General features: G+C 38.2%; 1 protein-coding gene across 2 annotated transcripts in view; it reads left to right on the top strand.

Moving 5' to 3' along the window:
* KIF16B (kinesin family member 16B) overlaps positions 1 to 15965 on the top strand; it is a 209299-nt gene that overhangs the window by 121763 nt on the left and 71571 nt on the right. Inside the window, exons 18-22 of one of the 2 annotated variants that reach the window (XM_024199817.2) lie at positions 1632 to 1664; positions 2025 to 2078; positions 3255 to 4613; positions 14155 to 14313; positions 15163 to 15268. In XM_024199817.2, the coding sequence (XP_024055585.1) occupies positions 1632 to 1664; positions 2025 to 2078; positions 3255 to 4613; positions 14155 to 14313; positions 15163 to 15268 (1711 nt within the window). The remainder of the gene's footprint in view (positions 1 to 1631; positions 1665 to 2024; positions 2079 to 3254; positions 4614 to 14154; positions 14314 to 15162; positions 15269 to 15965) is intronic. The other variant, XM_024199818.2, reaches the window with a different exon arrangement.

The raw sequence follows: 15965 nt of genomic DNA, 5'->3' as shown, positions 1-15965 counted from the left end.
GACCTGTCCGTGACTTTTACTAAAAAAATACCTGACAAAATAGGGATCTGCGGGTCCCCACACTGCCTGAAGCAGGCCAGCTGCGCAGGGGCTAGGAGCTGCCTGCAGCAGCTGGGGGCTACGAGTTACCCATGCCGCCCTCAGCTCCAGGGGTCCCCCGCTGCCCGTTGGGGCCAGGAGCTGTGGGGTGCCCCGCCTCCCATGTTGGCCAGGAGCTGCAGGGTGGCCCGCAGTGACCAAGGGCTCGGGGAATTCCCCCGCTGTCTGCGGTGGCTGGTGATTCGGGGATTCCCCCACTGCCTGCGGTGGCCAGAGGCTCGGGGGTCCTCTGCTGGGGGCTCAGGTGTACCCCCACCAGCAGCTGGGGTTCCCCCACCGCTCGCAGTGGCCAGGGGTTTGGGGGCCCCACCAGAGGCACCCAGGATACCCTGCAGCTCCCTTCCCCCCACTTGAGGCAGGGGGGACCCTGGAGCTCCCGACCACCTCAGGCTGAAGTCACGGAGGTCACTGGAAATCACAGATTCCGTGACTTCTGCGACCTCCGTGACTAAATCGTAGCCCATGGGTTGATACCTACAGAAAGTGTGATTTGTTATAATTCGTTTCACAGTCATAAAGTTATGTGTATGGAGTATTGTGCGGTTTGTTGTTGATTTCTACTGTATTTAAACTGATTGATAGGGGTGCCTAGAGTACAAGAAATCCAGTTTTTTAGCTTTGTATTTAAATATAAACAGTAGATGCTTACCGTATATTCCATCTTCTAATTGCACCTGCCCCATACAATACCTCTTTTTCCCTTTCTGTGGTGGACAGTTGTATTCGCAGAAAATAATATTAAATAAAAGCATATGTTATGTATTTATACTAATACTGTTAACTGAGTCCTTAATATGAAAATATTTCTTATAAAAATGTAGGTGATGCTCCTGGGCATGAGACTCTTAACCAATGTTTTATTTTATTTAGATTTAAATAGTGTGGGGGCGGGGGGGGGAGGAGGAAAGACTTCTGTTCAAGAGCTTCAGGCACCTGACACTTCTAATGTTACATAATATTCCCAGCAGTATTAAAAATACCAACAACACCCTCAGTTACCAAAAACCCTGTTAATCCAAATATTTTGATGCCCTGAAATGGGGTTTTATACCATGTTTCATTTTATGTCGGCCTGATGTTCTTTTTGTTAGCTGTATTAGAACGACTGAATTACAATGATTATTTGCTTTTTTGGAGAAAAAATAGCTTTCCTGCTCCATTTAGGTCCTTTTGAAATTCAAATACCTTTTAGCTTTCTCAAATTTGTGCCCAGTTAATAAGCCAAAGGAATATGAAAGTTGAATAACAATCATTGGCATATGAAAAGCATGCTTAGGAAAAATAACTGTTTAATTTATGTGAATAGCTGTTTAGTTTAGAGTTACAATGTGATTGACTGTTGCTTGAAGAATGTGAACCTAACAAATGTCAGAAAGCAAAACTAATGGTCTGAGCGTTTGCTTTTTTTAAAAAGCTAGTTTTGTAGATAGGTTGTTGACTTTAAAATATTCTTCACTGCTTTTCTCTTGCCTTTTTTTCTATCAGTTCCTTTCTTAATTGATCACTTTGTTTCTCTCTACCTCCTGTGGCAGTCTATTCCCTGTAAAAGGACCAATCTGTCTAAGGTAGAGAAACTCAATTTCTATATATTGATTGCCATGTCTGCATATAGTTAACTTGCAGAGGCTGTGCTAATCATTTATCTGTCTTGTTTAACTTTACTATTTAAATAGTTTCTTCCCAGAAATTCATTTACTTTTCAGCTTCCATACAAGTGCCCAGCAGCACAGAATCTAATTGGTGGCCATATTTAAGGAAATGTTTTCAATTCTTATAGAGCATATTAAGCTATTATAAAACTTGCCAGGCCACAATATTAACGTAAACTTTTAAAACCGACACCATGATGTAAAATGTACCATGCTTTATTTCTGTTTTGTAATTTTCAAGAAATGACACTCCTTTTCCTCATTTTTTTAAATTAGACTAGAATTTGAGAGACAACAACGAGAGGAACTGGAAAAATTAGAAAGTAAAAGGTAACTTCTATCTACTACCCATCTGAGGTATTTATGCCCCCCATAATCTCAGTGTCTGTGTGCCTCACAATCTTTAATGAATTTATCCTCAGAACATCCCTGTGGAGTAGGTAAGTACTATTGTCCCCATTTTACAGATGGGAAACTAAGACAGGGAGGCAAAATGACTTGCCCAAAGTCACACAGGAAGTCCAGGGAGTTGAAGCCCAAGCCCTAACCACTGTACCATCCTTCCTCACTATACTCACTGTGGTTGAGTATATATGAAGGCATATGTATTATTTGAGTTCAGATTTTGTTGTCTGTTTTCTGTATATTTTCTTTTGTTCTCTTATTTTGTCTGAGTTTGAATATTTTACTTATTCAAGCCTAAATGACTGGCTGTACAATGTCATTATACTAATCTTCAGACCACTGCACTATGCAGATATGTGTAGCTTGGCATTTTCTACACTCCCTCCTAATTAATCTTGACCCCCCTCCCCTCCTGCCCTCAAAGAGACTGTGAGAGGAGAATTATATTCTGTATAAGAAAGAGAAGACAATTTGTCTCTAGGAGACAGCAGCTATGCCCACACTTCCAACCAAATGTGCCAATTACAAGAGGAAGTTCCCTAAAAGAGTGAAATTTGATGGATTAAAACAATTGACTCAAACAAGATTGGAGGATGTGAATTTTTAATCTAATCATTGTGTTCATGCCTGAATCTTATTCTGCAGTGCAGTCATGCAGTGTGTATTTAATGAATATTATTGCATTGGATGGAGTTATTGTGGTTTAAACATGTAGTGCTTCTACTACTAACATGAATTGTAATGTAATTTCATTTTAAAGATAATTTAATGATAGTTCAGTATATGTCAATACTGTAGTGTATCTGCTTGTCAGGTAAAGCTTTGCTCGAAGTAATTTGGATCTGATAACTATGTTTTTCTCCAGAAATTGAGTTAAATATAAGCTACTAAATTATGAAGGCATGTTACTAACATGAGGCAAATCAAAAAAGGCTGAAATAAAATTGCATCTTTAAACAAAACAATTCAAGTTGGTATGTGTTCTTAGATCTTCTTCCAAACCCTGTTAACTTTTAGGAAAATATTAACCATATTAGGGAAAGGGAAAGAATGCTTTGAAGGTATTAATCTCATATACATATTGTACATATTTTATTTTAGGAAACTGATAGAAGAAATGGAAGAAAAACAAAAATCTGACAAGGCAGAACTAGAAAGAATGCAGCAAGAGGTGGAGTCACAGCGCAAGGAAACAGAAATAGTACAACTGGAAATACGAAAACAGGAAGAGAGCCTGAAACAGCGAAGCGTTCACATTGAAAGCAGGTTAAAAGACTTGCTGGCTGAAAAAGAGAAATTTGAAGAAGAAAGACTACGAGAACATCAGGAGATAGAATTTCAGAAAACGAAACAACAGGAAGAAATTTTTGCTAGAGTTAAAGAAGAACTGCAACGCTTGCAAGAACTTAATAATAATGAAAAAGTTGAGAAAATGCAGATTTTCAGAGAACTAGAAAAACTTAAAAAGGAAAAAGATGAACAGTACATCAAGCTGGAATTAGAAAAAAAGAGGCTTGAAGAACAAGAAAGGGAGCAGGTGATGCAAGTGGCTCACCTAGAAGGACAGCTTCGAGAGAAACAGGTCATGATACAGCTACTCAAAAGAGGGGATGTGCAAAGGGTTGAAGAAGAGAAAAGAGAACTTGAAGATATTAGAGAATCTCTCTTGAGGGTCAAGGAAGCTAGATCTGAAGGTGACGAAGACAGTGAAGAATTAGAAAAAGCACAGCATAATTTTATGGATTTTAAAAGAAATCAGTTAGAACAATTAACTATTTTGGAGAAAGACTTATTTCAACAAAGGGATCATCTAGAAAAGGAAGTAGCAGATGAACATGAAACTCTGGAACGTTTAAAATATGCACACAAAGAACAGTTAAACCTCCTCAAGAAAGACAATGAAAATGTTGTGGATGCTGCACTGATGGTTGAAGAATTTGACAAGATAAAGCCAGCAGAATACAGGCTCCAGTATAAAGAGCGCCAGCTTCAATACCTAATGCATAATCACTTGCCAGCTTTGTTGGAAGAAAAACAGAGAGCTTCTGAAGTCCTTGATAGAGGTCTGCTAGGGTTAGACAATACTCTTTATCAAGTTGAGAAAGAAATGGAAGAAAAAGAAGAACAGCTTGCGCAATATAGAGTGAGCACTAACCAACTGCAGCAGCTCCAAGAAACATTTGAATTTACAGCCAACATAGCTCGTCAGGAGGAAAAAGTTCGGAAAAAAGAAAAAGAAATTCTCGAATCAAGGGAAAAACAGCAGAGAGAGGCACTGGAGCAAGCAGTAGCTAAGCTGGAAAGGAGACACTCTGCTCTGCAGCGTAGTTCCACAATAGACGTTGAAATTGAAGAGCAAAAACAAAAACTTGCAATTCTGAACAGCAGCTGCAGTGAACAGGCAGGTCTGCAGGCTAGTCTAGAAGCTGAACAAAAAGCCCTGGAACAGGATAGAGAAAGGTGAGAATTACGGGGAACATCAATTTAATAGACTCTGTACGCAAAGAAGTGTGTGTTGCCTATATTTTAGATTGTAGAAAAGAGACTTCTCTGTTTCTTAGTATTCCAGTTCCACAGTGCATGTAAGGTGGTTGTCCCCAGAAGTGAGAGGGTATAGTTATGAACTCATTCTAAAGCCTATATTTCTTGTTTTTCTATTAAGTTCTGTTCAGCTACTTATCCCGTCTTCATCAGCAGAGTATTTGTGTCCATTATCACAGTATTTAAGTTCCTTATTTGAACATGTTTTTTTCCTATCCAGAAAGCTCAGCTGAGCAAGGGGCCAACCACACATTCTATATTTATACAGAAACAATTCTCATAAGTGGTTTAAGTGCATGCATAGATGTTGCTTTCCATCTTTAAAAATAATTAGAAATCAAGTTAAATAAAATATAAATGAAGGAATGCGGTCATGGTATTGGGTACCTCATCTTGATCGGATAAAGCATAGCTTTTGGCGGCACTGACTAAAGGCTACTTAGTCATTGTAATTGAAAACTAGAGAATAGTTAGAAAGCATCTAGTTATCATGACAAAGTAAAATGGTATAAAAGTTGGGAACTGATATGTATGGTAAATGTCAAACAGTAATTCTTTGATAGGGCTTAACATCCTCTTACATACCTTTTTTGTCTTAGGAGTAAACAGACATGGTATTTAATACTTGGTAATTTACTATAAGACTAAAATCAAAGACTAAGCTCATGTTGGAAACACCCTAATGAAAGAGTCCTACAAAAAACTAATTTATCCCCTCACCAGCCAGTCAACATTCATAGAATCATAGAATTGTAGGACTGGAAGGACATGTTGAGAGGTCATCTAGCCCAGTCCCCGGCACTCATGGCATGATTAAACCATTATCTAAACCATCCCTGACAGGTGTTTGTCTAACCTGCTATTAAAAATCTCCAATGATGGAGATTCCACAGCCTCCCTAGGCAATGTATTCCAGTGCTTAACTCCCTTGACAGGAAGATTTTCCTAATGTCCAACCTAAACCGCCTGAGACGGGTCTTCTTGGGGTGCAACCTGGAACTGGGGTATAGCTGGGCCCTCTGTCCCTCCAGCCTGGGCTTCCTATCACATTGTGATGCTGTTGCTAAGCCACAAACCTCTGTCAGGTACTGTTCTTACACAGACATGCACAGTCAGGGACACACCCAGCTGAGTTACATGAATGTTTCTCTCAGTTCACTCATGAACTAACAATAGAGAGGCTCCAGTCGATTCCCCCAGCTCCTCAGCATAGGACACCAGGGCTGTACTGCCTTGCCCTGGTCAGATGCCTGACCAGTATAAGTTTATTATCCAGTCTGCCCCTCCCTCAATGTGGAGAGGACATGCACCAGTTTTTGTTCCTGAGCAGATTTTCCAAGCACTTTAACCAAAATGCACTGTTTTTAGATAAAATATAAAACAGATTTATTAACTACAGAAAGATAGATTTTAAGTGATTATAAGTGATAAGCGTACAGATCAAAGTTTTATTTACGAAATAAAAGTAAAATCGCAAACTGAGTTCTATAAATTAGACAGGATTTGAATCAAGCAGTGTCTCACCTGGTAGATGGTATAGTTTCTTAATACACAGGCTGGGATTCTTCTTTCCAGCCTGGGACCACTTCCCCCGTTCTAAATCTTTGTTCTCCAAATGTGCTTCCAGGTGTGGAGTTGTGGGGGAAGTGAAGCCAAGGGATGATGGCACTTCCCCTCTTTTATAGCTTCTTCTAGAGCCTTTGCTATGACGTGCGTCAAGCAGTCTCCATTGTCTACGCATGCTATCTCTGAGAAGTTCCTATTGTATACAGTTCCTAGGATAGTTGTTGTGAGTGTGGACTCCCTTTAATGGGCCATCAGCAGCATCTGGCTTCTCCATTGTTGTACCTGCCAGGATGGTTGTGGGTGTTCCCAACCTTAAAACATATTTCTGTAACACACACATAGCAAAACTTCATAGCTTCCCATACAATGATAGCACATACAATCCAACAGGATATTAATGCTTAACAGGTCAAGACTTTTAAAATGATACCTCAACAAGGCATACTTTGTTCAAAACATATTTTAATTATATGACATATGTGAATATGGGGGTGCCAGGATACCGTTTTGAGCCACAGCATGCCACACCATCCTTGCTGCAATTTAAGACCATTGCTTCTTGTCCTAACCTCTGGGGTTAAGGAGAACAATTTTTCTCCCTCCTCCTTGTAATAACCTCTTATGCACTTGAAAACTGTTATCATGTCCCTTTTCAGTCTTGTCTTTTCCAGACTAAACAAACCCAGTTCTTTCAGCCTTCCTTCATAGGTCATGTTTTCTAGACCTTTAATCATTTTTGTTGCTCTTCTCTGGACTTTCTCTAATTTGTCCACATCTTTCCTGAAATGTGGAGCCCAGAACTGGACATAATACTCCAGTAGAGGCCTAATCAGCACAGAGCAGAGCAGAAGAATTACTTCTCGTGTCTTGCTTACAATTCTCCTGCTATTACATCCCAGAATATTTGCTTTTTTTGCAACAGTGTTATGCTGTTTTCTCATATTCATCTTGTGATCCACTGTGACCCCCAGATCCCTTTCCACAGTACTCCTTCCTAGGTTGTCATTTTCCATTTTGTATGCGTACAACTGATTGTTCCTTCCTAAGTGGAGTACTTTGCATTTGTCCTTATTGTCTTTCATCCTATTTGCTTCAGAGCATTTCTCCAGTTTGTCCAGATCATTTTGAATTTTAATCTTGTCCTCCAAAGCACTTGCAACCCTTCCCAGCTTGGTATCATCCTCAAACTTTGTAAGTGTACACTCTATGCCATTCTGTAAACCATTGATGAAGATATTGAACAGAACTGGACCCAGAACTAATCTCTGCAGGATCCACTTGATATGCCCTTCCAGCTTGACTGATAACTACTCTCTGGGAATGGTTTTCCAACCAGTTATGCACCCACCAACCTATCTCCATCTAGGTTGTATTTCCCTAATTTGTTCATGAGAAGGTCATGCGAGAGAGTATCTAAAATCTTACTAAAGTAAAGATATACCATATTTATTGCTTCCACCCTATCCACAAGGCTTGTTACCCTGTCAAAGAAAGCTATTAGGTTGGTTTGACACAATTTGTTCTTGACAAATCCATGCTGACTATTTCTTAACTCTGTGTTCTTAAAAAGAAATTGAATCCTATGATGATCGTGTATAGTGAGATATTGGGAGGGCAAGATGGATACTAAAAAAGAAAATGTTGACCTACATTGAAAATGTAACTGATAATTGTAGCACCTGGCTCAAGACAACAAATACGTTGGTGGTCTGTCTTTGAGAAGCCAAAAGGCAGTCTTCATATTCCATTGCCTGAGGAAGAGGAAATAAAAATACCTCTACCCAAATATATAGAAACCTATGTTGCCAATATTATATTTCTTTTTCTCTCCTTGATCTCCTGTGCCAGTCAAGATGTTTCAATATAATTCTTCACAGCCATCAGATGTAGACAGAATAACAATCTTTTGATGACATCACCCCACATATAATGCTTCAGCTCACAGAACACAATTATTTGTCTCCAGTAAGTGGCCTATCAGAACATTTGTCCATAGAGAATAAAAGGTTGAACAGAATGGAAAAGGCCTCCATTCTTGGCCAAATAGCAGAGTTTAGTTATTCAGAAAGGGCCTTTGGTAGGAAAAATCAGGCAGCTTCTAAATAGATAATTTCCAAACAGATTAAGGAGATGATTAAAAATGCAGCTGAGATTTTCTTCCTAGCTCTAAAGCCCATACAATAAGATACAATAGGGTCTTCTTGAGAAGAAAGAGAGTAGAAATCTATGAAGTGGGCAACAGTGTACATCACTGTTGATTTGTCGTAAAGCAGCATCAAGGAGAGATGGAAAATTTAGTTTGTTCATTTTCTTTTTTCAAGATCTTCTGTATCATTCCAGAATCATCCCCACCCTAGAAAGACTGGCAATATGTCTCTGTGTAATGTTTTATGTTGGTTTTGTAGTTATTCGTAGACTTACTAAAGTTTCACTCAGTACTATGTGATGACAAATCCTTTATATGTACAAGGGATGATTGTGACAGGGTCACCGGAGTGCAATCTGGACTACAGGACCACTGAGGCATCCAAACCCACCAGCCTGGGCTGCCACTCACACTATGATGCTGACGTCAAGCTACAAGCCTCTGAAGGGCACTGCACTCACACAGACATCCACAGGCCGGGACACACCCAGCTGAGTTACATGAATGATCTCCCAGCCACTCATGAACCATCAATAGGGAGGCTCCAGCCAATTTCCTCCCAACTCCCCAGTCATGCATCCAGAACTGTACTGTGTTGCACTGGTCAAAAGCCTGGCCAGTGTACATTCATTACTTAGTTCGCCACTTCATCAAAGGAAAGTGGAAATGCACCAGCACTTTCTCAAGCACTTTAGACAAACTCACTGGTAAGGACAGAACATTAAAAAAGTTTATTAACTATAGAAAGATAGATTTTATGTGATCATAAGTGGTAGGCATAAAGGTCAGAGATCGTCACCTTAAGAAATAAAAATAGAAACACACGCTCTAAATCCTAAACGTTTAGTCTAAGCAAAAGTTGACTCAAGCAGCGTTTTTCACCCTGGCAGATGGTACAAGCAGGTCATAGTTCCTAAGTACATAAACTGGGACTGCCTTCCAGTCTGAAATCAAACTTCCCCAGTTCAAAGCCTTTGTCTTCCAGACGTGCTTCCAGGTGGTGAGATGGGGGGAGAGAGGCCAAGTGTCACTGTCTCTCTTGTATACTTTCTTCCAGCTTGCTGGAAAGATCTTGGCTGTGACGTGGGTTAGTCTGCCCTAATGGTGTACGTGCCTTCTCCGAGAAGTCTCTGGGATAGTGGATTGCGTGTTGATGAGCCATTAATGCCGTCTGGCTATTGATGGCTACTCCATTGTTGTAACTGAAAAAGGCTGGTTGTGGGTGTTCCCAACCTCATAACATATTGCAGTAACACATATAGCAATACTTCATAACTTCCCATACAATGATACAAGGATATTAATGTTCAGCAGATCAGGATTTTTAAAATGATACCTCATAAGGTATACTTTGTTCAAAATGTATAATAATATCACAGAGGTGAATATGGGGGTTCCAGGGTGCTACTTTGAGGTACAGAGTGTCACAATGATGTCATCAATAGACTTTTTAATATTCTATCTTCATCTGTTGGCTGGGACTATACCCCAGCACTTAGATGAAGTATGGAAGAGGTCAAACACAGGGAATTCAGCTAAGGAAACTTTTGCCTTTCAAAAAGTGAGAAATGTTTCACAGTATCTAGGGCCTGAATTAAATGCATAAGGCCCATATTGTGTGGAAGAAGGGCACTACTGCAGTTAAAAAAAAAATAATAATAATTATCATTGTTGTCTGGAGATAAAAGGAAAGCTTTAGAACATGGCTTTAAAATGGCTTTTTCGTGAGAGAGTCTTGAAAATTTGTGTTTTTTGAAACTCAAAGTAATTATCTGATCCTCCTTTCTCCCACACTTTACACTGCTGCTTTCTTAGAAAATAATTCACACTGAATAGGTCAGATAAACATTTACCTGTAGCCAAACTGACTCTTCTCTATTGTTTTTTTCAAATCATTATTTCAAAGAATGAGTTCCTTTTCATCCTCCTCTCTGGAAGAAGTTACTTTGATATCAGTTTATGAAGTCTACCGTAGGTGCATATGTAATTTAGCAGGTTTGCGTTATAGCTTTTCTTCTAAGAACTAAATATTGATATGTTTTTACATCCCCTAGCCATCTTTTGTACATGGGTAATTCAGTTGTTTTCTGAGCATTCGGTAGCTACTTACATTGTACTTGTTTTAGTAACACTGATGTTTTATTATTCAATTAAGCAACCTGACAGTTTGTGTCAATATATGTATATATATATACAGATTAACATGGAAGCCAGCTAAGCTCAGGTTTATGAAGCATATATAGTTGCCTACAGCTTTTATATCTCTGCCTAGAATTCTGATTTTGTAAATGATTCTCAAATGTACTGAATATTTATTAGACTATTTATGTCAAGTTGAGGCCCAAATTGCTCAGATTCTCTGAACAGGCTAATTAATGTAAACAGTTTTGCATCATAACTGGAGGTGGTTGCTATAGTTAAATGTCTAATAGCCTGTCTGGGATAGAGGTAATGTCCTTCTGGTTGCTTGGCAGTTACAGAGCATACTAAAAGCAGTAACTTTACAACAAGAAATAATTTTAACAGTTCCCAAAAGTGTGCAAGACACGTTACAGAACAAATGGAAAAGCTTGGTCCCTACCTTGGGGATAATATAGAATAGTTGTATATATTAAGTAGTTAACTTGACTACTATAACATCTGTAGTTAGCTACAAATAAGAGTTGCAGAGAAAATAGAAAGATGTGGTTCTTGCCCTGAAGAGTTTTCAAGTGAGGGAAATAAACCATAGGAAAGGGATTGGTTGAAGAAGGAAAACAAGATAACAGTTTCAAGATCACATGGGTAACCAAGGAGAGATTTAGGACCACAGATTCCCTTAAATCACTTGTGTACTTTTTGAAACTCTCTCCATTAGTTTAGTAATATGAAAGTTTTGATGGTTAAGTGAAGATACTGGTCCTGATTCACTTTGCACTATCACCACTTTAAACCACGTTGACAATGTAAAGGGGTCGTTTTACTCCTCCTCCCTGTCTAAGACCATTTAACACAGAGGTGGTGGTATAAAGTGGTCTGAGTAAAAATATCAGGCCCACTGTATTGATTGGGGTACATGTAGTATATGTAGTATATGCCATATATGTGCATAGATATATAAATACTGTTTTTGACTTCTCTTGAGCGTCATGGAGTAAGAGAACCTTAAGATTAAATTAAGTAAGATTGTAAATTCTTCAGGACACTCATATTGTACTTTGTTTGTAGTTTTCAGAGTACAGCACATAGTAAAATGGATTCAGAGTACTGTCCAACACCTCCATTCAGGAATGCATAATAAATTATACACATACATGCGCCACACACAATGTTTTTGTTTTTTATTGTTTAGTAGATATTGTCATTTGTTTGTTTTTCAGCAGCTTCAAATGCTGTCTAAATCCCAACCAGCAATAAAATGTCTTGCATTGTCTATTTTATGACATCTTGCTGCATATGATCTCTGTGGTGGTGTCTCGTCAGGCTATCAGGATATGAAAGGAGAGGCTCCAATCTGTATTAGCTAGACAAAACTGTTAAGTCCAGTTTTCAGTTAAAGTAGTCTAGGAATAAGTGATCAGTTTGCAGTGAGCTGTCAGTCCTTTGAAGTTGGATACACATTATTTTTCTCAAGTTCTCATACCTTATTACTAAATTAATTGTAATTCCAAATTCTCTCACCTATTTGTAAAGATATATTTCGGGAAAATAAAGACTGCCAAACAATGGTTACAGCAAATGAACTTGTGCTAGGGTTAAAATGCATACAAAATTGTGTCTCAGTTGGTACAGTATTGTCATTTACCCCTAATGCAGTAGGAAGAACACATCACCCTAAGGGCTGTTTTATTTTTGAGTTAGTGGATCTAGAAAGATGAATACAGCCAGAGTATCACAGTCTCCCATCAGCTTTCTCTCAAGATTTTCCCCCACACTGAATAGGTTTGTTATCTTCTGGTCAAAAGGAAATGGTGGCTTCTGGCCATGGTGCTAAAGGTATACTTCTGTTTCATAGAACTTCATTTATCACATCCCCAATCCACCACGTTCCTTCCCCATTTTTATTTTTCTGTACTGAACTCAGAGTGTATAGAGCAGTGGTGGGCAACCTGTAGCCTGAGGGCTGCATGCGGCCTATCAGGATAATCTGATTGCGGGCTGCGAGACATTTTGCTGACATTGACCGTCTTCAGGCATGGCCCCCCCGCAGCTCCCAGTGGCCACGGTTCACCATTCCTGGTCAATGGAAGCTGCGGGAAGTGACGGCCAGGGTAGATTGGCAGTGGCCCTGGAGGTTTTTCGCCTTCCTCCGCAGCATATGGCAGGGGTCGCAAGCTGGAAGATTCTCTGCGACTTGAAGTCTTTAGATCACGATCTGGAGACTTCAACAGCAGAGTTAAGGGAAAGTGGGGGGATCAGCTTTTGTGGCCTGCATCATGCGGGGGGTCAGGCTAGATGACCATATTGGTCCCTTCTGACCTTAAAGTCTATGAGTCTATGAGTCTATGAGTCCCTGTGGACAGTCAACATCTGCAAAATGTCTCGTGGCCCACAATCAGATTACCCTCATGGGCCGCATGTGGCCCGTGGGCTGAAGGTTGCCCACCACTGGTGTAGAGCAAACTCAGTACTGTACATTTGAGGATATATGACTGAAAACTGTGAACCTATAAAATCATGTATATCTGCAAAGATCAGAATTTGTATAATTTCCCTTTCATTCACAGTGATTGATCTTTTTCATTTTTGTGTTTTTTATTTTTAAATTACAGGTTGTTTTAAAAAAAAAAAAAGCTACCTTAGAGACAGAAGTTGTACAATAAGCAGGGAAGGCTACAAAACCAATCCATGGAAATATACAAGCTAATTTAGTCTAAACTACAATATATCTGAAAGATGCAGATTACTTAGTTGAATTAAAATTTATTATACGAAAACAATAAATATGCTCGGAAGTGTTTTTATTTGTAATACTTGATGTCTAAAGTATTTTCAGAGAAAAATACTCAGCCAGAATGTGAGCGACTTATTATGTGCATACATCAGCTTTTGTGACATATGAAATATATTTGAGAATGTGAGGAAACTTGTGTTTGGGGAAAATGATCTATTAGTCATTCAAAATAAATTCTAACTCTGTATGGTGTTTTAAAAGGGTACATTTTCAGATTACAAGATACCTGAACAAATAATGGGATTTACATATATTATTGTGCAATTTTTAGGGTGTTTTTGTAAATAGACTCTGTGTCATGTTGTTAGATTTTCTTCATTTCTGACTCTAGTATTGTCTTTTGAGTTCAACCAATTTTTCCAGACTAGCAGCAGAATAATTAAAATCATTGATGGAGTTCTAAAATGAGGTAAGGTTTTTCAAGTGGTTCTAATAGGCCAAGTCTTATGAATCAATCTAACTTTAATGAGCTAGCTGAGACATTAGTTGCATTGAAAGTTACAGATGTTGATTTATTGAGCTAAAATGCTTCTATTCTAGTCTGGTTTTCAGATGATAAGTGTATACGTCACTATCTAAATATGCATTAATAAAAGAACATTTATTAGTATTTCTATGACTACAGACATAAAGACCATAGGGGGTAAGATCTTGATTTAATTATACCACCACCTAGTTATCTCCAGTCTTATCTGTATGCAAATATTCTTGGGAATCAGTGTGTTGTAAGTAGGGAATTTAAAACACTGCAGATGGACATATTTCTTATTTTGAACAACATAGATTTTGAAATATATTTTAAAATCTACTTATAGACTGGACCAGGAAATTCAACAGCTGAAGCAGAAGATATATGAAGGTGATGGTGTACAAAAAGGGTATCATGGAACAGTAGAGGAGAGACTCTCTCTCACCAATTCCCCTACCAGCCCTACAAAGTCACAGTCCCATTTTATTCCACTGGTTGATGACAGGTACATATATTGATTTTATTCAGACTTAATATGATTTTAAACAATAGTGTTAAAGTATCACTGAAACATTCCAAACTCTGCATAAGTGTTTTCAAGATTGGGTCTTTATTTAGTAAATTATCAAAATGGTCCTTTAATTGCAATCTAGATAGAAACATGCTTTGCCTTTACCACTTTGAAATGTTTTTTTATGATCAGTAGGCTTCTCTGAGATATATGCTGTATTAGAATACTACCTGAAGAAACTTTAGGCTTATATTTATTTTAAATTGTTCCTAAATTTAATTGTTTAGATTTGCTTAAATGTCTGCATGACTTACACCTTTGCATACTAAAAGTGACAAAATAAATAAAATTATATTAAGGGAAGCAGCATAGCAAAACATTAAACAAATTAATTTCATTATTTTCTCTTTCATTTCATTTTACACTTATGCATATAATAATTAGTATAGACTTTTGAAACTTTCACTGTGTCTGCAGGCCAAAATATTGTTAGTCTGCTTATTTATAGTGTGTGTGTTGGCAAAGTCATGAAAGGAAACTGTTAGGTTAAAAAAAAAAACGTAAAATACAAAGGCAGCATGTAAATAGAGACATTTATTAGATGCTTAACCAAGGGTCCACTAATTGTCAGTTATTAATTCTTTTGCCTTTTTAAGTTAAAGAAAAACTGGTGAAAAAAATCATAACTTTTTGGGGGCCAATAAAGTCTGTCCACAATGTTCTTATATTTAAAATTTATACAATGCTTAAGATGAATAAACTATTCAAAGAACGCTTTAAAATACCCATATTGATTGTCTTATGAATAAATTTTTTATTGTATGTCTGTTCATTTTTTAAAAGAATAAATGCATTAATTGAAGAAGAAGTGCAAAGGCGTCTTCAGAATATTCACCACACATCTGAAAATAACAGTATGGGCCTGTCTCAGTCTACAGAACTTCTACAGGTGAGCAGAGTCTGCTAGGAAACATCACTTTTAAAGATACCTTCAAAATCATTGGTTTAATTCCTTTATCCACATTCCTCATGTTTTCTCTGGATTAATGTAATTTTAGTTTATCAAATAATATAAAAACAGTGGCTGTATTTTATTTGTGAAGAGCAGAACAAACACGGTTCCAAATTATTTTTGAGGAATTTAGTTTTATATCCTGACATTAAATCGTCTAAAGGTTGAAATACTTTGGTTTCAAACAATAGTAGATCAAAGCATACTATGGAACTTGTACATAGCAGCAGGGTGTACACAGCTACTTAATGCGCAGCATGCTAGTGTGCCGTAGAATCTTACACACACACACACACACACACACACACACACACACACACACACACACACACACACACACACACACACACACACACACACACACCAGCTTGCCATATGCTAAATCACTGACAGTCACTAATTAAAATCAAGCAGTAAAATCCCAGCTCCATCGAAGTCAATGGGAGTTTTGCCATTGACTTCAATGGGGCTGGGATTTCACCCAATATTTCCATGATGTCCTGCATTGCGGTTATTTTCACTGAACTGCATCTTAATCTAAGTTTCTTCTCAGATATGTAGTGCTCAATGAAGATATTCTCTAAATGGCACCAAAGCCTTTAACTTTTCCAAATTAATATGAAGAGTTTTTTAC

This window comes from Terrapene carolina, unplaced genomic scaffold (assembly GCF_002925995.2).
Source record: "Terrapene carolina triunguis isolate 2854851 unplaced genomic scaffold, T_m_triunguis-2.0 Scaffold132, whole genome shotgun sequence".
NCBI lineage: Eukaryota > Metazoa > Chordata > Testudines > Emydidae > Terrapene > Terrapene triunguis.
This window is presented reverse-complemented; position numbering and strand designations above follow the sequence as displayed.